Source organism: Phasianus colchicus, chromosome 1, assembly GCF_987193195.1.
Source record: "Phasianus colchicus chromosome 1, bPhaCol1.hap1.1, whole genome shotgun sequence".
NCBI lineage: Eukaryota > Metazoa > Chordata > Aves > Galliformes > Phasianidae > Phasianus > Phasianus colchicus.
In genome coordinates this window covers 138,089,849-138,114,899 of record NC_143436.1, presented here as the reverse complement: position 1 = coordinate 138,114,899, position 25,051 = coordinate 138,089,849, and the positions used below count along the sequence as shown (strand labels likewise).

The 25,051-nt window shown below is 39.1% G+C and overlaps 1 protein-coding gene across 3 annotated transcripts; it reads left to right on the top strand.

The window, feature by feature from the left end:
* The first annotated feature begins 660 nt into the window (after positions 1 to 660).
* On the top strand, positions 661 to 24,867 carry UPF3A (UPF3A regulator of nonsense mediated mRNA decay). Of its 3 annotated transcripts, none has more exons than XM_031605151.2 (10): positions 661 to 904; positions 1,228 to 1,334; positions 8,495 to 8,601; positions 10,874 to 10,972; positions 11,063 to 11,173; positions 15,074 to 15,129; positions 15,221 to 15,379; positions 17,277 to 17,437; positions 20,117 to 20,191; positions 22,197 to 24,867. In XM_031605151.2, exons 1-10 carry the CDS (start codon positions 701 to 703, stop codon positions 22,378 to 22,380), a joined length of 1,263 nt encoding a protein of 420 aa, XP_031461011.1. In that variant the 5' UTR covers positions 661 to 700; the 3' UTR covers positions 22,381 to 24,867. The 3 variants fall into 3 exon arrangements, with proteins under 3 accessions (XP_031461011.1, XP_031461009.1, XP_031461010.2); XM_031605149.2 differs by having other exon boundaries at positions 662 to 904; positions 20,117 to 20,355; positions 22,197 to 22,397; XM_031605150.2 differs by having other exon boundaries at positions 665 to 904; positions 20,117 to 20,411; positions 22,197 to 23,767.
* The last annotated feature ends 184 nt before the right edge of the window (positions 24,868 to 25,051 follow it).

Here is a 25,051-nt window from a genome sequence, read left to right as displayed (position 1 = left end):
ACTGTCCCTTTCCTCACGGTGTGGCATCCCCAGCACCTGTCTAGCTTTCAGCCCTAGCCCTCCAGGCCAAAGGGGAATAGTTTGAAACTGAGAGAGAGATTCAGATTAGATGTCAGGGGTACATTTCTCAGTGAGAGGCCGGTGAGGGACTGGCACAGCTGCCCAGAGAAACTGTGGTGCCTCATCCCTGGAGGTGGTTAAGGCCAGGTTAGGTGGGGCTCTGGGCAGCCTGAGCTGGTGGGGGGCCGCACACGCAGGCTGGGCTTTGAGGCTCCTTCGATCCCAAACCGTTCTGCGATTCTATGACTACTGCTCCCATCCTGCCACGGGAGCCACGGCTGAGACTGGCAGTGAGGGCAGAGCCAAGTGTCAGCTATCTGCAAGGCAACTGTGGGCTCGTGGACCGCGATAGGATGGGTCTTCAATTGCCCTTCCCATGCACATAATGGAGGCTCTGCGGGATTCCTGAAAGCATCTCTCCTCAGAGCATCCAGCAGAGAGGACGGGGATGAGAACAAGGATGGGAATGCACAAGGACGGCGACAGCCACTGCTAGGGATGAAGACCCTCGCCACAGCCCGCCCGCTGCTACACTGGAGGCGGAGGAACTCCCCTCGCCCCTCAGTCAAGTCTCGCGAGATTCCGCCCAGCAGCAGGGCAGTTCTCGCGAGGTTTCCGCCTCGCTGCGGGCGGCGGTTCCATGCGGTCGGAGCGGGAGCCTGGGCTGGGACCGGCGAGGGGCGGCGGCTGCGGTCGCGAGAAGCGACCCATGGAGGTTCCCCTGAGGCGGGAGTCTCCGCGCCGGGAGCCGGACACCGCGCCCAACCCGCCGCCGTCCCCGGCGCCACCGCTTCCCCAGGCGCCGGTTAAACAGCGAGATGAGAAAAAAACGGCGCTGAGCAAAGTGAGGGGTGCGGGGCTGGGGGTGGCGGGGCGCGGGGTGGGGGCGCGTAACCGCCGCGCTCGTGGCGGGGTGCGGCTGCGGGCGCTGAGGCACCGCGGCACCGTGTGGGGAGCGCTGCCTTCCCCGCTGCCGCATCGGGAAGCCGGCGCCGCTGATGTCCTGTGTGCGGTGTGCTGGGCTGCCGGGTACCGCCCAGCGCCGGTCCTCGAAGGGACACCGAGGCTAAGGCTGCAGCCGCAGCTCCCAGGTTAAGGAAGAGCTTTTAGGAGAGGACTGACGCGATCGATTCGGATGGAAGATAACTCTCTCTTTTCTCTATGCAGGTGGTTATTCGACGGCTCCCTCCTTGTCTAACCAAGGAGCAGCTGGAGGAGCAGCTACACCCCCTCCCTGCCCATGATTATTTTGAGTTTTGCACTGCTGATCCCAGGTGAGGATGAGCTGTCTGTAGGTTTTCAGGTGCTTAAAGCCTAATTAAGGCAGTTTGGACGCTAAATTATTTACTTTGTCCATGGAGCCCGTTTTGTAACTTAAGTGAAATGTTTGGATGTATGTCTTTGCAGAGATGATACATTCCTGCCTCTTTTTTATGTATTCAGCAGTTTTAAAGGACATCTTTTTGTGTGCAAATAGAGCACAGTTTTGTTTGAAACCATCATCCTGCTTTTAACTTTAATTAGTAAAAATTAAAAGGCTGTTTATTGTTGTTTATGATAAAGGCAACTGAGGGCAAATATCATCAAATTTTTCATGAGTGCCATTCGACCTTAATTTCTTAATTTGCTTATGTATTCTTGTCTTTATTTCATACTTTTTTTTTTTCAAGTAATCAACTTTTATTCATTTTTGTCTCATTCAATACTAAAAAAAAAAAAAAAGAGACAGTAGTTGGCTGACAATGAGGTAGAATTTCTGCTATACTTTGTTAACATACTCAGTATCACAGTGGCAAAATGCCATTCCCTTTTGAACAGAACAATTTCTGGATGAACTTAACCATAAAAGTAAATAAAGCATCCTATGTGCTACATCTCCTTGTGCTCAGAATAACTAAAGGATGTGATTCATCTTGCCCAGCTTAGTCTGTCTTGGTGTGCAGTGAATCATCCTCCACAGGCATATATATATATATGTACATACATACTTGTTCCCTCAGAGTCGATTCCACAAAGAGAAAGGAACCAATATCTGTTTAGTGAAACTTTGTGGCAGTTTGGTGCTTGCTTTCTCCAAAGAGTATCTTCATCCTAACCACACAAACTCCAGGAACCAATTCAAAAATGAAAATTTTAACTTTCCAAAGCAGTTGTTGGCATAAGAATCTAGGTAATCACCAGTCTTTGGAAAGATAAGCAATGGGCAACAGTTGGCTTTCTATGATTATTTGTTGTTTTACTGGCCCAGCATCATATTGCCCATCCCAGGTCATGTTTTCTATACATGGTCCTTTTGTTTTCCAGTGATTAGCTCTCTTTCTAGATCTTGTACCAGGCACATAGTAGCAACCAATGCAGGAAATTGAGTGGCAGTGAATTCATAGAGATTAAATGCTACCCAATGAAAGAATGGTTTGGAGAAGCTACTCAGGGAGGAGGACGCTTTTTGGAAGGAGAGTGAGGCATACAAATGGACAGGTTATGATTCAGAAGCAGACGAATTTGCCCTTAAATGCTGTTAGATCTCGTTTTAATCCCATCTGGGGATTCCAGAGAAAGGAAGGTTGTAAGAGTTCATTCAGCTTTCTCCAGCTGTGGAATACTTTTTCACTCTTAAGCTGTGCAACTTCTTGTTTGAGAACAGTGTCAGAAATGGAGGTTCAAAATGGTTCAGAAGCCAAATACTTAACTAGACAAGTATTTATCCATGAAGACCTATGAAACACAAGGGTGTGAGTTCTGAATTACAAAGTCCCTGGGCTGCAAATGGCTGAAATGATGCAGTAGGTGAAGTGTCACTTTCTAGATTCCTCTTATTTATACATTTCCTCTAAGCATCTTCTACCAGTTGTGCTCAGAGAGGACTTCTACTTTTTTCTTAGCAAGGTCATCTCACCCCAGAGTACAGAACAAACATTTGCGGTCCTACTTGTGTGTTTTTGTAAGATATGCATATATATATCAAGTCCAGTTTTACTGTTCTTGTTATAAAGGTTACTTGTAATTTTATAATGTCCTGTTATTATATGCAGACTGTACAACTTTTAACAATTTCATATAACTCAAATGTCATTATTGTGTAACACTGTTACATCCATTTCAGTAAAATCATTTCACAAAGTTTGACTGTTGTGTTGTAATTCATTCATTTTTTTCTGATGCATTTGATTCACTGCATTAAGTTCAGCTTTCTCTCTTGTACATTGGTATCAAAATACAAGCAAAACAGTGTGTTTGTGACTGATTCTGTGGCCTTCAGGAGTGTTTGATAAGCACGTTACCTATAGCTGACAATGAAGAGCCTGCCTACTTGATGGTCTGTCTTGTTCTCAGGTGCCAAAAAAATAATTACATCTTCTAGATATTCTTTTAAGGCTGCATGTAACCATTTGTGGGCCTTCTAAAACTCTAGTGCAGTGGTTGAGCTCTGGTCCTGCAGGACTTGGGTCATCCCTCAGGCCTGGTACTGACGGCAGAACTCACTAAAACACTGTAAGAGTAAAGAGATGAGAACAGGAGCTTTGCTTCTGTGAAAGCCAGTCAAGTAATTGATGCCATGCCTTGTATCAAAGACAGAATCTTGCAAACAGCACTTCTGCCATCATAGGTGCTTCCCAATGTTTTACTGAGGATTACAGCATTCCTACTGTAGGATGGCAGCATGCACGCAGGATCTGAAGGACAACACCTTTTAAGGGAATCACCTGTAGTATGATAAAGGAGGGAGTGGTTGTTGGTTGGTCACCACAGTTGCAGTGTTGCTGATTCTCTGCTGCCAGGCAAATAGTGCTTATTTTATATCTGTAAAAAGGGAAAGCTCAATTTATTAAGAATTACGCCAGTACCATCCACTGTATGAATGGCAACAGATGAGAGACAACGATGAAGGCCAGTGGATTTTAGTTTGGTGTATAGACAAAGAGTTATCAGTTTGATCAGAAATTATGTTTTAATGCACTCCAAAATGTATATGTTGATTTTATATATGTATTTAATATATGCATGTTAATACGTGCGTATGTATATATGCACATGCACCACACATTATAAGTTGGTAAGTATTTTAACTAGAATGTGATGGCTGTCTTTATGTTACTGTTTATATTATAGATAACAACCTTGCTGTCTCTTTTTACGAAGTGGTGCTAAAAGATACTTTGTAGAAAAAGATAGCTTTTAGAACATTTTTGTTGTTGAAATTGTTGTAAAAGTTTAAAGGAATGTTGTACTTAGTATTATGAAAATGCATATTACCTGAAAGATTGAATATCCTGCAGTGTGCAGCAGAAAGCAAAGAAACTGTATGTTTAAGTGGAGAAATGTGAATAGTCAGACTCATCTGGGTTGTTTCCATAGAAATTCCTGTAATTAATATCACAGAGATGCCAGCGTCATCTGCAGTGCATCTGTCCAAAACATGATATGGATGGAAAGCAGCATTATAGAAAGTGAACATGGGTAAAGAGAACCAGCTGTGTGATGGTAAAACTAGCCATGCAATCTCAAAACTGAACTTCAAATCCCAGGTGGTATCTGTGCTGGCAAATAATTGAAAAAAGGAGGAGACATACAGGGCCCAGGGTCCCTTTTGTAGAGCAGTGTTTGGGGAACTTGCATGAAAGGCAAAGCCCTGCAGAGCAAAAGCTGTGTTTTCTCCAATGTCTTCAGAGAGCAGGACTGTACCTGCCTGTGAGAGGGTGGCTGCCACAGAGCCCTCCCAGTTGTGAGAAGTATGTGCTTTCTGCTGCTCAGCAACACTGCTGAGTTCTTAGAGGATGGATAAATGGCAAAAGAATCTGGAGCGGGCAGCTGCAGTCTGCAGTTGGAAGGTCCCTGAAACCCAGGCCACTATTAGGCATTTCTGATCTGCTAGCTTTAGTCAGCTTCCCATTTGGAAATTGAATTTCATGCATTCTTTTTTCACATGCACTGCTGTTGTTGGATAAAAAGCTTGAAGGGGTCTGAAAAACACAGATCAGGCTTTTATACGTTAAGCACTGACATCCCACTTGCATTTGAGGACCGGCTCTTTATCTGTAGAAGTGGCTGCATCAGAGGAGGAACGTGTAATTTCTAAGTGTTGTCACAGCTATGTTTCTATGACCTTCTACCCTGATATGCAGCAACAGTAATGGAGAGAGAATCCAATTTGATTGTGCTACTGTGCCTACTGATATCATACTGTGGACAAGCATGCTTTAATATTTTTGTATGTTTCTGCTGATGTGAAGTTCTTGAAGACTTAACACGTATTTCAATGATGCTGGAGAAGATAAAGTTTTTTTTGAAGACAAAGTCTAAATCCCTGCTTTCCAGGGATTGTGTCCAGAGAACATTTACATGTTCTGCTCGCACATTTTTCTCTTACTAATACATGTTTCTCTGTTTGAAAGATACTTTGATATCAAAGTCTAAGCAAAAAACATTAGAAAAATCCTATGTTGGAAAAGATTATGTTTCCAAATCAGATGGGAAATAGATGGTGTTGGTGTGCAAACTGAAGGAAATAATGAAGAAAATTGTTTGTATTTTCATTTCTTTTTCATGAGTCTTATGTGTCCAACTGTGAGTAATAAGTTACTGCAGAAGAAGAAAATCCATGGCCAAGCAGTTCTGTGCACCGAGCCAGAGAAGTGGCTTTTTTCAGTTAGTTTTGTGGAAACTGAAGATTGATAAAACACTGCAATAGTTGTTAAATTAGGAACTTAAACTCAGGACTTCTCAATCTTAGATAGCAATGATAGCAGAGGACTGGAGCACCTTCCGTACAAGAACAGTCTGGGACAGCTGGGGTCCTTCACCCTAGAGAAGAGAGAGCTCCAGGGGGAGCCTTATAGCAGCCTTCCAGTACCTGAAGTGGCCTACAGGAAAGCTGGGGAGGGACATTTTGTAAGGACAAGTAGTGACAGGACAAGGGGAAATGGCTTTAAATTGGAAGAGGGTAGATTTAGACTAGATATTAGGAAGGAGTTCTTTACAGTGAGGGTGGTGAGACACTGAAACAGGTTGTCCAGTGAGGTTGTGGATGCCCCTCCCTGGAAGCATTCAAGGCCAGGCTGGGTGGAGCTTTGAGCAACCTGGTCTAGAGAGTAGTGTCCCTGCCTATAGCAGGGGGTTGGAACCAGGTGATCTTAAAGGTCCCTTCCACCTCAAAGCATTCTGTGATTAGGCTGCTCCCTCAAGGTTGTTTTTGCTTGGTGAATCTTCAGTATTTCTAGTATAACCATATCAATCTCCAGTATCAGGTCTCACTTCATTTTTACACTAAAGAACATTCGGAATGTAAGATAAGAATAGTGCTGTTGAAGTGACAGAGGTTTGTTCCTTCCTGGAAGCCACCACTTACCAGACTTCTTTGCTTATGCAGCAGTTATGCAGCACAGAGGCACTTCTTCCAGCACAACTATGAAGTGTCACAGTAAACTTTCCTTCTTTGCAGAGACTTGTAACTCTTACTGTTTTCTAAAGAGTTTTCTAATATTATTTTTTAACAGTATATACCGTTAAACATCATGAAAGCTGTTAAACTTCATCCTTTTTTTTTCTTGCTTTGAAAACACTGAGATGGAAGCTGCCTTGTTTCAGCTGCACTGCGTGTTGCTAATGACTCCACGCGCTCCTGGAGATGCCTTGTGGTTCATGTGCAGACCGGAGGTTTGCAAATCTGATAACATAGCACTCTGCAGGGTGTGTGGAAGAACTCCATGGCAAAGCACAGCCATATGTACCCACGCTCATTTGGTTGAGCTGTCTAGATGTTTCCTGCAAGCAGACTGTACCATCTGCATCAGCTGTGGTGGATAAGGAAGCATGCTTTATTAGCATCTTTCATCACTGCTTTGTGTCAACAGCATAGCACTAACTGTGCCCAATCAAGCATTTCTGTGGTTGCCTCCCTCCTTGGAGATCTTCTGGAGCCCCATGGTCCCGGGCACCCTGCTCTGAGTGGCCCTGCTGGAGCAGCGATTGGGTCAGAGAGACCCAGAGGGTCCTGCCAGCATGAGCCATCCTGTGCTTCTGTTATACCTGCTTGCAGTTCATTCAATGCTATTCCCTTCCTAGAATGTCAAAATAGTGAATATCTATGAAATAACAATTCCACAGAATTAGAAGGCACATATTCTGCATGCTTTAGGGGCACCTTGCAAAACATCTAAGTGAGAAAAGCCCAGTAGCACTTTGTTAAGTGCTTCTCCTGACTATGATGTCAAGCACAAGTTGGGGCATTTTACAAAATGGTTAGATATCAGCAGCGCTGCTCTTTGGTCACCTTCCAAAATGCAGAGTGGAATTCACATGGACACACATCTGAAAAAGAGAAAATGATTACTTGTCTTGTAGTAACTGTTAGTCTTTGAGATGCCACATACGTGACCTCTATCTTTGCTCTTTCTCACTGGATGTGAAGATCTCATTCTGAAATAGCTTGATTTTAAATCTGGTTACAACTATGTGTGCTAGTTGTCTTCTGCTGCTGCTGCTGGTGAGTTTATCTTAAGACTGCTCTTGCATGGCAGCAGTTCTATCAACACAGATATATTAAATTTATGGCTCACGTTCAAATCAAATACGTTCAAGTATATTAAAAAAATATATTAACATGAAGACATCACTAAAAGCAGATTAAGCCAAACCTTTTTACATCATAACTGTGTGGGAGAGAGAGTTAAGTGTGCACCTGACACTTAGCTGATGAGTGGTAATGCATTACATTACCATAGTTCCATTGGTGGAGGTGGTGTGCCAGCCCTGAGGTTTTGATCTGGCAAACTAATATTCAGAGTGGAACCAGAACAAATTCTTGAAGGAGCAGAATTATATTGGGTAAGTACCTGTTCTTTCTTTTGCTAAAAAAGGTTTTTGATTTTTTCAGTAATTTTTCTCCACAAGTAGACATTGCATATATATTCATGCACATGTCCAATTGAGTTTATTTGTATAGAATGCAGCATATTAGCTTGCCAAGCATTTAGTTATTTAATCGTTCTTTAAGGTGGGAATCTCTTTAAATACAGTGAGAGCTTGGCAACTTCCAGTTCACTGAAAGCTTTTATTTTCCTTCTACTGTGACAGCAATGGAAGACTTTCCTAACATGCCCAAGAAGTTCTCCAAAAGCACTGCTGTTATTCATCTCCCAAGTCATGAACAAATAGCCTTCAAGCTTTGAGCCTACAAAATGGAAATGTATGCTCTGCAATTTAAGGAGATGAAACAAGCTAGAAACATTTGTTCAGAATAAATTTCACAGTTGTATCAGGAATTCAGTCAGTGAGTTGATAGATATTTTTATATGTATGTAGAAACTTAAGTATGCATGATTAAGGTAGCCATTTCCCAAAGAGAATGAGAATGGCAGTGTGATCTATCTATTTCATTTTTCCAGGCCTGAATGGAATAGTAAATAACAGAAAATAACGTTGTTTCTTGTTGCAGCCTTTATCCTCATCTCTACTCAAGAGCATACATTAACTTTAGAAATCCTGAGGACATCCTTCTTTTTAGAGATCGCTTTGATGGCTATGTCTTCATTGATAATAAAGGTTGGACTATTTGTAAGATATTACATGTGAATACATACATACCTACATACCATTTTAGAACATTAATTCATTTCATTTTTTATAATTAAGCTTTTTTTTTTTTTTCTCAATATACAGTTAATTACATAAAAGTACACTAAAACAAAATCTGGCTATTAAAAGATAATGAAATGAAAAATGTATTTGTCCATGCAGTCTTACTTGTCTGCGTGGTGTGCACAATTCATCTGCATTTTTGTAACTCAAGCAGTGCATTGTCAGGATCCTATTCATTATCTTATGTGAGCTTCACAATTCATCACAACAGTGACCCAAAACATTGCAAGCATGAGTGGCTGGATTCTTCGGTGTGTTTCTGTGAGATAAAGCAGTGCTGTGCATTCCCCTTCTGAGAAAGCAAAACCAAAAACATTGTCCTTGCCATTTTGGTTGCACAATATGAGATATGTATGCCTTGACTTTTCAGAGAGCATTTATGTTTGATAGAACCTCAGATGCTTTCAGTCTGATTTCCATAACTGTGTGTGCTTACCTGGATTTGTCGATAAAAGCCTGAACATCTTGAGTTGCAAGCAGAGGAGTGATGAAATTAGTTGCCGCCTTTGAAATGTTCAGTTTGCAAGTTTGTCCAACAGATCTCTGTAATGTAGGTGTGCATAAATTCTGTTCCACAGTAGTATTAAGCAGCCATAGCCAAGAAATAGTGTGTTACTGTAGCTGTTCCTTGCCTCACTCACAGATTCTGTTAAAAACTGCATGGGTTGTATAAAAGGAACTTCGATTTGTGGGTTTTATTGAACATTGTCTATTTTGTATACTGAGTGTTGCAGAGGTCCTCTGAAATAGCCTGTCTGGCCTTACTGGAAAGTTATTCTCCATAGAAGCTGTCTGCCAAACTAATAAGTATCTCTGCAGCTTTTCCTACCTCAGATATTTCATGTTTCATCCCTCAAAGTGTTCAAGACCAGGTTGAATGGGGCTTTGGGCAACCTGATCTTTGAGGTCCCTTCCAACCCAAACCAGTTAATTCTGTGATAAGCTTCTAACTTGGAATTGGATAGATTTTTCCAAAGGTGGAGAACAGCACATTCCTCACAGTATATGATCCCCAGATTTCAAATTCTGCTGTAAAGTAGGAAACAGGGCAACTCCTTTTTAACAGAGTTCTTTAATGTTCATGTTTTATCTTGCCTTCTCTGAAACAGCTGGGTTGTTCTAGCTGAAGTGGAAATAAACTATTTTTATGATTCTGCCAAGACTCCACGTTGTCTAAATTAGGCACATTCCTCAATGTTATGCTGGATTGAAGCCAGAATATTGTGTACACTACAAAACTGAGTTTGGAGACAGCTGGTCAGTTTGGCATGGTTGTTTGCAAATACCAAGCCCAAGCTTAGATTGCAAGTGCCCTCTAGTGAAACTTGTGGCAGCATTTCATTTATGAGGCTAAAACTAAAGTGAGGATTACTAGGTTCAGAATGGTTAACAAATATTAGCAGATTTAAATCATATTTTCAGTAGACTTGAGCTAAGTGTGGTCTTGGGCCTGCATTAAGAGGAAACCAGGCAAAATTCAAAAGCTACATGCTGTCCTCACAGCAATCCAAAGAAGATTGCAGGGTGCAAGGCAAAACACAAAACCAAAGAATCTAGCCAATAAACACAAACTAGAAGTTGTGTAGTTCACCATAAATAGAAAGTGGAAAGAAGAGTTTCACACACTTGTACATTGTGAGTTTTAGAATTCTGAAAGAAGGCAGCATTTCTTTTGACTGTATATTAGCCTTTTTTTTATTTTTTATTTTTATTTTTATTTAGATTTCTGGCAACAAAATGTTACAGAAGTTGCTCAATTGTTTAAGATTCACTTCCCAGTAGTACTTACTCGTCTGTCAGTGTCAGATTTTATGTCAATTTTTCTATTCAAAGGCAATCTTTGAAGAATTGAAAGAGAATTATAAATGATAATGTAAAAGTGTTTTATTGCGCATCAGTACTCATCTTCATTTTGACAGCTTTTGCTAGCATGTCAAAATAATAATGTAATAATCATTATGTTTAAGTATGTGATTCAAATATTAAAGTCTTTTGTTTTTAATCCAAAATAGAGCCATGTGCGATTTGTCCTTAGAAATTTAGGTTGAGAATTTAGAAACATTCACCTTTGCTTTCAAGTAAGGCTACCCAATGCAGATTTGAAGGGTTTGGAAAACCTTACTTGAATACAAGGAATGCTTCCCAAAATAAAAATTAAGTGTTGATCTCTTTTAAGGTTTGGAGTACCCTGCAGTGGTTGAATTTGCTCCATTTCAGAAGATTTCAAAAAAGAAGTTGAAAAAGAAAGATGCCAAAGCTGGGAGCATTGAAGATGGTAAGCATATCTTCTTGATGTCACAATGGAAAATAGATACCATTTCTGTCGTGCAAAGTACTAACATAGTTCAAAAATTTATCTTCACAGACCCAGAATATAGGAAATTTTTAGAAAGTTACTGTGCTGATGAAGAGAAAATCTGTGCCAATCCTGAGACTCTTTTGGGAGAGATTGAGGCCAAAACAAGGGAACTCATTGGTCTGTTTTCTTGACTTTTCTTATTTTTGAGAATATTAAATATATTCTTTCTATATCTTTAAGGTATTACCTGCATGATATGACCTGTTCAATCTGATAGAGGCTGAGGTTATCACACTTAGAATTTTTATTCCACAGCCAAGTAGTGAGAGGAAACACTTCTCCTGTTCTTTCAAGGCTCTGTGCATGGAATCACTTGACTTCATCAGAAGTTCTGCATGGGGAGTGGCTTCAGTTAGGTCCTTCATACTTCTAAATGCTTACAGACGTGTTATAAAAAGATGTAAGATTTCTTTTTAAAAGATAAGATAGCTAAATACTTAACAGTTGCTTTCTGACATTAGCTGCTTTTATTGTGAAACTTGAAATGACCTCTGTTCTCAAAGTCAAGGTTTTGCAAAAGCTTTGAAAGTAAGGCTACGCTTTATTCTTTATATGCATGCAGCATGACTTTCACAGTCTCATGGGGAATCTTTAATAAGATATCACTGAAATCTTCCTGAATAAATTACATCAAATTTCAATTACAGGTTTCAGCAATATGAATATTACTAGTTACAAGCACAAATCATGAGTGTATTGTCAACGAAAGGCAAGCTGTGTGCTGTGATCCATATTGTGCTGTATAACAGAAATATGATGCTTTTTCTTCTTTTCAAATCAGTCTTTCAAAGAATACCTTTATGGGACTGACTGTAGTGACTGTAACACTCCACAGTAGTGCCATGCTTTAGATAATTATTTGACTATCAGCAAACGTGTAGGAGAAGGCTGTTATTAGAAGATGCACAAGACAGATCTGGAAAGATGTGAAAAAAAAGCAGATGGGATGAAATGCAATGCTCAGCACAGCAGTGCTGACTGCTCACGTTTTTCTGAGGTCAGAATATCTTAATTGCTAGGACTGTTAGAAAACTGAACTACATAAAGAAAAATAAAGCTGTTAACAGAGTTTGCAGCAGAGACATGAATGATGAGGAGCAGTAAGCATTGCAGGAGGTGGTCACAGGTGATGAAGCCTCCCTACCAACATGCTAAGGGCAAGCAGCCCTGTCCAGCTCTGGCTTGGAGTAGTTCTGCATTTTAGTAGATTGTCAAAGCTCTTTCAGAACTCCTACATTAGTGAGAGAAAATTTTCCTGGGATAGGAAAGACTTATTTTTCATTCTAGATGTGATGTGATCTATATCTTTTCAAAGCTTCTAAATAATAGTGCCACATCACACTGAGAAACACAGATAACTCTTTCCAGAATACTGGAACTTGGCAGCTGCCAGAATGCAGCTTTCAGGGTAACAGTGATTACTGCCCCTCTAAGTGACAATGAGCGCTCACTCTTTCCCCTGGTGTGACAATTTGCTAGGAAAAAAAATGCAAAACCAACCAACCAAAAAACAACTTTTGCAGTTATTTCTTTATAATTTAAAAGTACTGGGAAGATGAGGAACTTAAACAATTTAGAAGAAATGGAAGTTACACAACTGTGGACATTTAGCAAATTCTGGTATCAGTAACACTGTTGCTCTTCTCAATATGGAAGTTCCCCAATAATTTTTATTTACTCCCAAATCATCCTAGTATTTAAGAGCAGGGCACAAGCACTCAACTTTTTCTAAGGAAGTCTACATTTTCCAGAAAAATTAACTTAAAAATACTCTGATTCTCAGTGAAGATGAGTAGTCTTGAGAGCCACAGATTTCAAAATAACAAAGTTGCCTGAAAGCAGCTTGATACAGGGAATGTTAACATTCTGTGTGTGTTAAACCACAGAAAATCTAATCAGTTGTTTTTTGCTATCAGTACAAAAACATAGATCACTTCAGTGGATAGCAAGTTTATAGCAAAAGCGCGTGAGACGTTAGGTCATGTGAATGCATAGTTTCAAAGGTGCTAATAACTACTTAAGTTAATGAAAGATGTGCCCAGGACTTTGTTGGCAGAATTGGGCCTTACATTCTCAGCATTTCTCCAGGTAGTGTTGCTACTGCAAACCAGCATGGTTTGTGCATCGCGTCAGATGCGTTAGCTCATCAATTTCAGTGTGACAGAGAGATATAAAACAGAATTTCTCTGTAACAGGAAAAAGGTAAGCTCATTCTTCTGGTTTGTTTGTAGAAAGCAAGATAAAATATAAAAGTTATTGCTGATGGAGTTCTTCATTTTATAATTTATTTTCTTTTAACATTTCTTAAATGTTTACAGAAAAACCTTAGATTTTCATTTAGAGTAAGGCTTATAAATGAGGGGAGTATGATTCAAATTTTATTGTATGCATCTTTTTTTATCTTCCTCTTCTGATAGTACTCGTCACACCGCCTCTCTTCTGTGAACTTCCATGTTGCCATTTCTGATCCAACCCCTTGCAACCCCCTCCAGCCTTAGTCATGTCTAGAATCAGGTGCTGGAGCCCTGGTGTGGCAGATTCTTCCCCATACCTTCTGGTGACAATCTGTGGTCAATTCCAGCGTATGGAAATGACCAGAGATGCTCAGACAGGGAACTTACAGGGGCAGGAGAGGGCGGCAGAGCTGCAGATTTGGGGGACTGGAAGGGAGGACAGTAAGGACCTAAAATTTGTCAGAAATTATGGGCATGCGGGAAAGAAAGAAAAAGCACTGGAAGTATAGGGGTAGAGAGAGGAATATCCCAAACCAGCAAGTCTGTTTTGCTTCTTGCTTTTGAACATCGATATTTCCTAAAGATAAACACTGAATCAAATCAAACCTTCCAATTCATAACTTCATAAGAAAGTTTTTTTGTTTAGGTTTTTTGTTTGTTTGTTTATTTTTTGCTCTTAAGTTATTTAGATATTCTAAACAAAAACATTCAAATGTTTTTGGGATAGGAGGTTATGTCTAGATTTCGGCTACACCATTTTAAATTTGATGGAGAATTTTCTTTTTTTTTTTTTTTTCCCTTTTCTATTCTTTCTTCCAAATTGTATCATTTGCTGTTCTCCTCTGGTTTCAGGAAGAGACTATAAAAATTGTGGAGCATTTTTTAGCTCTAAGTATTTTCTGTAACTCTGTTCTGGGTCATCTAAGACTGCCAACATTCTTTTCTACTCACAGTATGTGAGTTCAAGTTTGAATTCAATGTTGACAATCATAGGTGCCATATATATGATAAAGAATTTGATGATGTCTTCAAACTTTAGTAGAATTTAAGGATGGCTCAGGCAAGTGACTTAGGCTTGATTTTGGAGTATGAAGATAGTTCTGTAACATAAGCTGGCTGTGTGATTCAGCAAATGATCACCCAAATATGTTACTTGGGAAACCAGAGCTTTGTTGAATCTGTTGACACTTTGTTGTATCCTGGGACAAACAATTTATCTTTTATTATTCTTGTTTTCCCATGGAATGGTGAATGCTAAATGGGAGTCCAATGAAAATGATATATGTAAATGAAAATGTTTCTTTCATAATGTACTTTAAAATTTGGGACTGAAGAGTGATATGTAAGATTACAGTAATGTGGACTGTATGTGAACAGCAATCTAACTAGGTTTTGATGTACGAAAGTTAAAAGAGGAATAGATATAGTGGTAGGAATGTGGTAGAATTAGATACTGAACACATTTATTTTTTTGATGAGCAAGAGAAAAATGCCATTTTCTGAAAATATATGATTTTAAATTTAAAACTGAAATAATCAAGCAACATATCTCTGTTGCTTCTTACCCTTTCAGCAAAAAAAAGAAAACAACCAACAATCCCAAATAATGTGTTTCTAAAATGGAATGATGGAATACCATCCAGAATTATATAAAATAAATAGGTTTATATATTATTTGGCTCCCTTGCAGATAAAGTTAGAAAGAAGGGATTGGTACTGAACTAAAGAAATGAGTACATATTTTAGGAGTTGAACACTATATCACAAATTTTTTGTGTTTTAGCTAGAAGAACAACACCCCTTTTGGAATATATTAAAAATAGAAAATTAGAAAAGCAGGTACGTTCAGATTTTTGCCTGAAGTTCAACATTTATGTTTCAAGTGGTTTTCCGTTGGGCAATTTACAATTAATCGTTTTGACCTCTTCAGAGAATTCGAGAGGAGAAAAGGGAGGAACGAAGGCGGAGGGAATTGGAGAAGAAGCGTCTGAGAGAAGAAGAGAAAAGGAAACGCAGAGAGGAGGAAAGACGTAAAAGGAAAGAAGCAGAGAAACATAAGAAAATTTCTGAAAAAGAAATAAGGATCAAGGTACCTTAACAAAACCAAACCAAACCTCCTCTGTTGAAGTTATTGAGAAGTTCTTTTGGTTTCATGCTGTTTATACTGTGTACTACGGTATGGTGTGGTGATAGCAAAGTCGTTTTTACTGGAGGAGAAATAAAGTAAGGGTTGGACTAAGCACTGTTGCAGAAAAGTCTGACTAATTACCTTAGATGCAATGATTTGCTAATGCAGTTACAATGGCAGGCAACTGAGTATATCCTTATAGAACAATGCCACATTCTGTGCTGACATAACCTGACAGAACCAGATTGTTCTGTGCTAACACATCAGAGCATTAATGCAAATATGGCTTTTAGCTCTTTGTCATGTAAATCTAGCCTTATGTGCTGAGGATGTTTTTTGTTTATGCTCAGAACTGGTTTATTTTAATAGTATTCTTTAACCCAGTTATTAAAAAGTCTTGTTATAATTTATAAATAAGTATATATTTTAATAATGTTATAATTATACATTATTTTTATAGAATGTGTAAATATTATCATATATAACTGTACTAATTGTATATATTAACAACATTATATATAATTTCAATCTGTGTTATATTTTAACACTCTGAATGGATGTGCTTTTAATGACTTAGATGCATTTTGTGGTATTAAGCCTCCACATTTAAAACCTTTTTTGTATAAGACAAGAAACATAAAAAAAATTATTCATTTCTAAATGAATACTAAACTATTCACATCTAAATTTTGTGGTGCTGGAAAGGTTTTGTAGGCTCTTTGATGAGATAAACTGATGTAAGAATCTGTAGGCTAATACAAGGATGCACAGACTCAATCCAGATCTTGTGAGGGAGTCAAACCAAAAAGCGACATAGCTTTCTCCTTTTCCTTTTCATCTCAGACAACACTTGCCTCCATCTAAATGTATGGGAACAGTATGTTTTGAAGCAGTTACACTTTTTTCATATTTGTGTGTAAGGCCAAACATTCTAGAACTTCAGAAAAAAAGGGACTTGTCCTTTAAAAGATATTTCCCAAAATTTGTTGTCCGAAAAACCCTAGTACTTATGATCTGTCATCTATGGGAATGTGACCTTGAAAACTAGTTCTGTCCCTGAGGAAAGAAAAAATACTAGCTAAGAGAAACATTTTAGGTTCTTTTAGGTATTGAAGAATAAAAACTTTTCAGGGAAAAAAAAAAAATGGAATGAAAAGTTTGTTGAGATATTCTACTTGTTATTGAAATGTTAGAAGACTACTTTCAGACACTTGGTCCTTCTGTAGAGGTTATTGCTGTAACTCTAGGTACTGTTCAAGCCCTGTGTGGATTATTTGTTGAGGAATTAACAGAATTCTTGGAAAGTTTAATCTCCAAAGTTACAAAGTAATACAATATTTTCTGCTAACTCCTTAATTTTCCCTCAGTCTGTATGTTTTGGTGTATTTACACAAAGCACCTATTTCCATATGCCAGCCAGTCCCGAACAGTGTATCACACATTTTATATATAATACTTGAAGGAGTGAACTATTAATCCTGCTCTTTTTGTAGTATTGTAGAGGTTCTGCTTTTATTTTATTGGCAATGACGTTGAGCTCAGTTGTTACATGATTTCTAAGAAATCATTGACTATGCATAAAACTCAGGAGAGAAGAGTAGGTAAGTGCTTTCTCCAATATTCTTGACAAATTTAAAGCATGCTGGTGAATGCCTGTTAGTGACTGTACCTCCTTAACAAAAGTAAACTGCTGTTTAAAAATAACTTTTACAAATATATACTTTATAAAAGATAGTCATAGCATTTAATAAGATATCTTAAATCTTAGCAGGCCGTTGTTATATTCAATATATTGTTAAAATATCCATTACAACAGAAGATTATAACCTTATGTCATCATATAAACAAATGTTTTTAGCTTCTTAAGAAGCCTGAAAAAGGAGATGAGCCAGCCAGTGAGAAGCACAAAGAAAAAGATGAAGAAGCTGACACTGAAGAAAGCAAGTGGGATAAATCTCCTGGACCTGGGAGTATAAGATCCAAATCACTGGAAGGTTCACTAAAAGAGCTTAAGGAGAAGTAAGTATTATTTATCTTAGGGACTCCAAATTAGTTCCTAAAAGCTTTGATTTGAAGGCTTAGCCATGATGTAAGAGTTTGGCTGGGTGTTGTCAGAAGGGAGATGATTTCATTTTGCATGTGTACGAATCTCTCACTGTCCTTTTTGTAAAAGGTGATTAGTAACAACTTACTGACCTGATGGTAGTCGTAGTGGATGCAGTTTATTATTTGTGAAATGCTTTGAAATCCCAGATTGAAAGGATTTCTGTGTGAAAAGTAATTGAGTTCCATTCTTATATCACCTGTTCCATATCAAGAGTTTGGGTAAAGCCCTATTTCCATTACCGATGTCAAAGTCTAAATTGCCTCCAGTCCTTACTTTTCATCACACCTTCTTTATTTTCACTGCAAAAAGCAGATGATTGAGTTTGATTTGGGACAATGGCAAAATAGTTGAGGTGTGACTGACAGCCTTATGATAGATGCAGAAGATTGTCTCTGTCTCTCACTGCCTTTTGTGTAGCATATGCAATAGTAGGAACAAGAGGTATAGCTCGCTTCTGTAGCTACTGTATACTCAAAGTGTGTTGGAAGTGTTCAGCAGCTGGTTCTCTCTTTTATTCTTTGGTGTGTGTGTCTCACTGCGAGCAGAATTCACCCAAGAGAGATGTAATGTAAGAGTAACGTTGCTAAGATAAATAACACTTTTCCTATTGTGTTTTCCACTGAGCTCTCAAAAAAGTACTTTGCAAAATGAAAGAGCTGCATTTGAGATGTCATGTGTGTGTGTAAGTTGTACATATGGATGAACAGAGCATTTAAATAACTTACCTAAGGTTATATATGTGATGTGTCAGAGAAAGATCAGGATTGTGCTGTAGGAGGCCGAGTACTCTAAATGTTACCATTCTCCACTTAGGTTATTGAGTTTTGTGAAGAGAGTACAGGAGCTGCAAATGTTCTCATAAAAGCAAACAGAAAAATAAAGAAATGTAAACAGTGGAAAATAAACCCAACAAATTTGCTAAGTAAAACACTTGATTTACCCATAATATTTTACATATATTGCTCATCTCTTTTGTTTGTGACCAGGGACCTGAAACATGGGCTTAGAGTTTCAGCATGCCATGTCCTGAAAGGTGCTGAAAGGTGCTGAAAACTTGAATTTTCCATTCTCTGGTGGAAAATGAAAATATTCAGGAAATATTCAGGTTGATGTTCTTCAGCAAAGGAAAAACAGCACAGGAAAAGTGCCCAAAAATGCTGGCAGGGGCGAGTCAATTTTTTGCTAATAAGGCTTTTTATGGACTAAGCTTTATGTTCTGCCACATAGCATTTTTAGTATTGATCCTGTAAATTTAATGAGACGTCAGTATAGCTTTTCCAAGTGTAAAAGAGAATCCTTTTGGCTGTCCATGTACAGTAAGTTACCTTGTCTTTCCAAGTGCTTGCTTCATCATGAATACTGATTATTATGGTTAATAGATACTGTGTTATTGACACAGAAATAAACCAGAACTTGGAACTCTACATGAGGGGCTGATTTAAAGCTTGGTAGCTATAACTTTCTACAATTACTTTGTAATCAAGTTATTGCTTTTCCCTTTGTTTCCACTCCTCTTCCCTATGACTGAGCTGTAGAAAGCTGCTCCAGCCACACTGCAGCTGGGGTCTGTCTCCCTCTCACTGGGCTCAAGTGTTCCTCCATCACTTGCAGGAGGAGATAGCAGGGCATTGGGAAGCACTGCAGCAGCTGTGTCTGGGTGTGCCCCCTGTCTTTGGAAAGGACACGCTCCAGAGCCTTGCTGGGACTTTCCTCCTTCAATTTTAAGCATTCAAATTTATGAAACATATAAAAAGAAACTACCCGTATTTGCTGCTTTTAAAATTTAATCTACTCTGTAATCTTTCTTCATTATTTACAGTTTTGTTTTATGAGAGAAGCACATGCTTGCTGAACTGGAACAATGAAGTGAATGAGAGAGCTGAGAGTTCTATAAGACAGGCAGCAAAATGTTGCAAACTAAGAGTCTTTATAATATAAACCCATTGCAGCATAGCATAAATTTAAGTATTACGTTGTGATAAGGTAATGATGCCAACAAAAAGAAATATTCAGGTAGGCAAAAGTGTTTGAGGCAAAATAAACAAATGCTGGGAATGCAAGCATTCGTTTTCAAAATACCTCCCAGAAGTTCCAGTGTTTGTCAGTGAATAATTTTTGCTAATAGATGGTCGCACAGTATGTGCACAGCTCCTTTGGGCCCTGAATGCTCCCTTTCAAGGCAGTATTCTTGTCCATAGGTTCGGCTCTTCTCAAGAGCAGCCACAAGACCTGGTCATGCAGCACATGGTTATGTGAGGAGCACTGGGGAACACTTAAGGGATTGCAGAGGGGGATAAAGGTTGGAGCAGAGGCTTCCCACAGTAGGTGCACAAAAACCAGATTTTGCTTGCAAAGTTTTATCTGCTACTTTCTGAACTTAATGCATCATGGAGAGCTGGACATACACAAGTGAGACATTCAGCAAAATTGCACATAACTCTTCTTTATTAAAGGAAAAACAGCCTTCACATATACCTGACCTAAAGATTGTTGAAGACGAAGTGAGGCTTTGTATTCTATATGTCAATAGCTTTTTTTTTTTTTAAGCTGTTTATTGCTTGGATTTTCTTTCTTTTTCTACACACTTATAGGTCACAAAATGATAGTGACAAAGAGCAAAGAGATTTGGAGAGAAGATTTCGAGAAAAAGAACCTGAAAGGCAAAGGTATCGACTGGATGATGGCAGAAAGCATAGAACTCACTATGAGTTTGACAAGTTTGTGAGAAGGAATGAAGAAGAGCTGAAATGGGGGAAAGGATACAACCAAGACAGAGGAAAGAAAGGGAACCACAACTACAGCTTCACTGTGGAGGCAGTAGACAAACTGGGTAAAGAGGACAAGTGTGATGACATGGCATCCAAAAAGGAGCGCATAAGAAATAAGGTTCTTTTATTCATTTAGGATAATCTTTCATTAGTTAAATATGCTTCAAGATCACAGGTTTTCCTTTTGCAAACTTAGCATAAAGATGCTTAAAAAAAAAAAAAAATTCTTTATTTCATTTTCAGGAAAACCCGAACTTCTTTATATTGCTGTCAAAGGACAACAGCAGTTAAAATAAGTTACGGTCACAGGTCTCTGCTCATTTGTATGTACCATATTCAACATACTTTCTGTCTTACTTTCAATCCTAGCATTTTTAGAACACTGTTCTTGGAGGCCTTGTATTTTATGAGCCTATTAAAAATTGTTATACTTCTAGTTTGCAATGAAATTCAACAACTGTGGCATGCTCATCTTTGTGTTTTCATTACCATGCCCATAAGGCCCTTACAATTGGCAAGGACATCATTAAGGACATAATGTAAGTAATGACATATCTAAATAGCTAATTCAGAAACAGTGCTATTTAGAGGAATGTGCCATTTCTTCAATGCTGTACTCCTGTCAGTTGGAGAAGGATGTTGTTTGCTTAGGACAAATTACATTTGTGTTCGATGTCAGGGAAAGAACAGGTGCAAAAACAGTGCAAATGGGGCTGGTAGCAGGGTGTGTAGCAGAGCTGTCACTCCTCATCTCCCAGGGACACGGGCATCATTTTTCTCAGACTCTGATTTCATGGCTGTGCCATGAGTCTTTTCACGAGGTGGTTATCCTTGTCAACCTCATTCTCTATCGGTTCTGGTCCTCGATTTTCTGCACTGAAACATTATTTTGTGTAGAAATTTATTCAGCATGTGAATCTCTTCTTTCAAACCAAATTCCTGATACGGGTTGGGGAGGAGAGCTGCCAAGGAGTGAGCTGGTCATGTATGGCATGAGTCCATATGCATCACATACAAAGCTGGCCCGGGTGAACTCACTGTGCAAGCTGTGTGGGTCAGTTCATGCAAAAAAAAAAAAAAAAAGGCTGTTTTAAAATAGGCTGTTTATTTTGCTTGCAAAACTTAATGCAAGAATTTGATCAAAAAGCTGTGGTTGTAGTGAATGGCTTGCTCCATAACATTAAAAACTGGTATTTTTGTGAGTAAAATAAACAATCTACTAGGAAAAGACTTCTTAAGCAGCATTTCTATAATACATTTTATTGTTGAAATTTCAATAATAAAAAGCACTCTCAAGAGCTGTGGAACTTCCCCATTTGCAGGCTCAAGGTCTCTTTTCCTTCTACATTGCTCCTTCTCCCATTTCCCAGTGGTCACACATGTGACTGAGTCAGCAGCACTGAACACATTCAGTTGAGGATAATTTTCTAGCTGTTATCTGCTAACAGGCACCCTGGTTTGTCTCATTCTATTGAGCTTATAGTTAATATTTGTCACTCATCTGCCAAGTTGCAAGTGTGCGGGCTGTCGTTGTTCCTGGTCGCTGTTGGTGAAGGTAGCAATATATTTCAGAGTATTACCTAAGCATGCATAGTACTACTGTGTTTGATAATAGCCAGCAGTATTTCTCCTTGTTTATGTCAAATGCGTCATAAAATCTTTCCTTTTCACAGCTTTCTTCTCTTATTCAAAATGCTTGGCTTTCAAGAATAGTGTTGTAAGCAAGACAGATATTGAATACTCAGTTGATTTTCATTACAATTCATTTTTTCCCAGCTCTTACGATACATAAAGTAATTTAACACAAAATCTGCTTTCTTCACAAAAACTGATCTCTTTAAAACCCCACCTGTGTATCCCACACAGGTTTCTCAGAGAGTTAACCTCATCTGCTCCCCCCTAGGATCGCCCAGCCATGCAGCTGTACCAGCCAGGGGCTCGCATCCGAACGCATACGGGATCCACGAGTAAAGCCTACGACTGCAGTGGGAAGTCTTCTGAAGATGCCCTTGACAAAAAGTATGAGGTGGATAACTCAGTGGGAGGTGGCTCTGAGAAGAGTGAGGAAGCAGAATAAAACAAACTAGAGGAAAGATTTGTGGAAATGGATGAACTTCAGATTCAACATCGCCACATAGAGCTGTTTCAGAAGCCCAACACCAACAAAATTGTCATAGCTTTCTCTTACTTCCTCTGAAATAAAGGAAAGAGCGACTGGAGCTATATAAAGTATCTTACAGCAAATGAATATGATTGCTTTTTTACATAAAGCAGAGCAAACACCATTTGCCCAATGTAAAAGCAGTCTGATGTTTTATTAGATTCACCTTGAGATATAAAATCTCTAATAGTTTTAAAGGAATATTTATAGAAAACTTCAGAAGCGATCTCACCTTTCCAAGTCTAAAGAAACAAAATGTGGATTTGTGTCATTGTGAGGCCTGAAGCACTTCCAGTGTGTTGGGTGCCTGGCAGTCCCAGGGCCCCTTCCTGCACACGGCAGTGCTGCCAGCACTGAGCAGCCCGGGGAGCTCTGCAGCCAGCCTGTTTGCAGGGCACAAGGAATGGCAATGGGTGTCTGTATGTACCTTGTTGTGTTCACATTGTTTTTCAATTAACTACAGTGTCTAATGAGTGTTATTAAAGCTGCAAGTGTGTTGTTTGAGTGTTTGTCATTTTTGGAGCCACTTCTGCCTTTTATGTTTTAATGGATTCTTGTACTTAAAGCAGAAAAAAGCTAACACAAACCTCAGCACTTAAACAGTGCATCTGGTTTTCTTAAATTCGCTGTTTTTTTATGGTTTTGACACTGACTTTTCAAAAAGTGATTGTACAGTGATGACTTTTTATATGCTGATGTTTGATGTAAGTTGCGGTTGCAGGATCTGGACAATGTAAGACACGTGAGAGTTCTGAAGTTCAGTTTGTTTGAAGAAAAACAAACATAAGTGTCAGCTGCAAAGTCCCATTTTGTAAGATCCAAGTCAAATTCTGACCTCTGATGCAGGCACATATATATGTGTGTGTATATATATATATATATATATTTACAGTGTTTCCATCAGTTTCAACAACGGCTGCATGTTTATGGAAGGGCAAAACTTACTCATCTTTTACAGCTGAAAGTTTCACAGTCATCCAAAACCGAGATCTGCTGTGTTGGTTAAGTGAAATAGTAAGACATTCATTTATTTTTTACATCTGATTGGAGCATTTTGTTAAGCATAACATTTAGTTGTTCTAGATCTGAAAAATTACTGATTGTATTTTCCAAGATATTAAGCATTACATGAATAAAAGCAACAAGATTTTCACTATGATTTTAAGAAGTGATCTTTTGTAGCTTTTTTTTTTTTGTCTGTACTCTAAAAACAAACATAAGTAGGGTGCTGTGCTACTCAGTATTCCTCAGAAACAGATAAAAATAGCGTTGAGAAGAATTTTAATATCAAACTATGTAAGTGAGAGGCCAACTAAAACTACTTCAAAGCTTAAGTGAAACAACTGTTGGAAAACCATTTGGTTTTATCTTCATCTAAAGTTTATCTTGTTTATCAGGTTTATTCTGACTGCTGAGAAGGGATTTGAGTTCAGCTTCCTGGCTGAGTGAAACAGCCTGGCGTGGTCTGAGAAGGAGACCTAACCAGGACAGTTCTGCAGCAGAGGCAGACAGGGCTCAATGGATTTGAGGTCTGTGTAAAAGCAACCATTTACAACCCACTGAGGTGCCCAGGGGATGTGGGCAGAGCTGTGCTGGCTCAAGGAAGGGTCTTGTTTGTGAGAGGAACCCATAAGAGCAAGAGAAGAAGAGCTTGTGCACATCCTCACATCCTTGCTATTTTTGGCCAAAGGTGGCTGGCATTACAGGTGAGTAACTAAATAGTTTCTTTAGCAGTAAGCTTCCACTTGAGGATTTGCCGCCTCTTAGTTATCAAAGATGGGACTTGAAACCTTGGCTCAGTAAAAACTGTCAGGGCTTGAACATTCACATTTTTTGGGAAAAGCTGTCACCCCCTCACTAACTAGGACACCTGCATACCGTTTGACTGCAGGGAAGCTGGCCTTGGGCTTACACATCTGCACAGACAGGGTATCCAGAACATTGATATTCACAGGGAAAGCCGGGCAGGAGGAGTTGCCACCTGCTCAGTGCTTGCTCTTTTTCCTATGCGCCTCCTGATGACACAAAATAAATGCAGGCTTACAGCCTGTCTTTGTACAGAGTCACTGTGGCGTGAGAGCTTTATTTCCACAATAGCAACTTTGTTTTGCAAATTCAGCTTTGCTGAAAGTAGATCCAGCTTCCCTGAGAAACGGGAATTGTATCTAGTTACATCACAGCTGATTTTGGTGCCATCTGCTTCTTTGTCTTTACAGTATAGTGCTCTCTTCTTTAAAACAAATCTTCACCACCTTGATAGCTTCACTCAATTTCTGTTGTCCCATTTCTTATTGGATTCCAAGGTCATCAAAATTTTGCAATATGGAAATCACCTTGTCTGTCAAGATGGAGTTAGGTTCCATTCTGTCATGATCTATTGTGTCAAAGGAAACTGATGTGGGATATAAATATTCAGTAAAAAATCTGCACTCACTCCTGTAGCAGTTTTAAAGAGCAGGCGATTCAATTCCCAAACATCATTCTGCCAATTTCAGATTCCATTTTTAAACACATTCTGCTGTTTATTTTTACTGAAAAACAAATGGCTAAAAGCCATTTCCAGAAACTCTTGGGAGGTATGTGGCTTACCTCTTCAC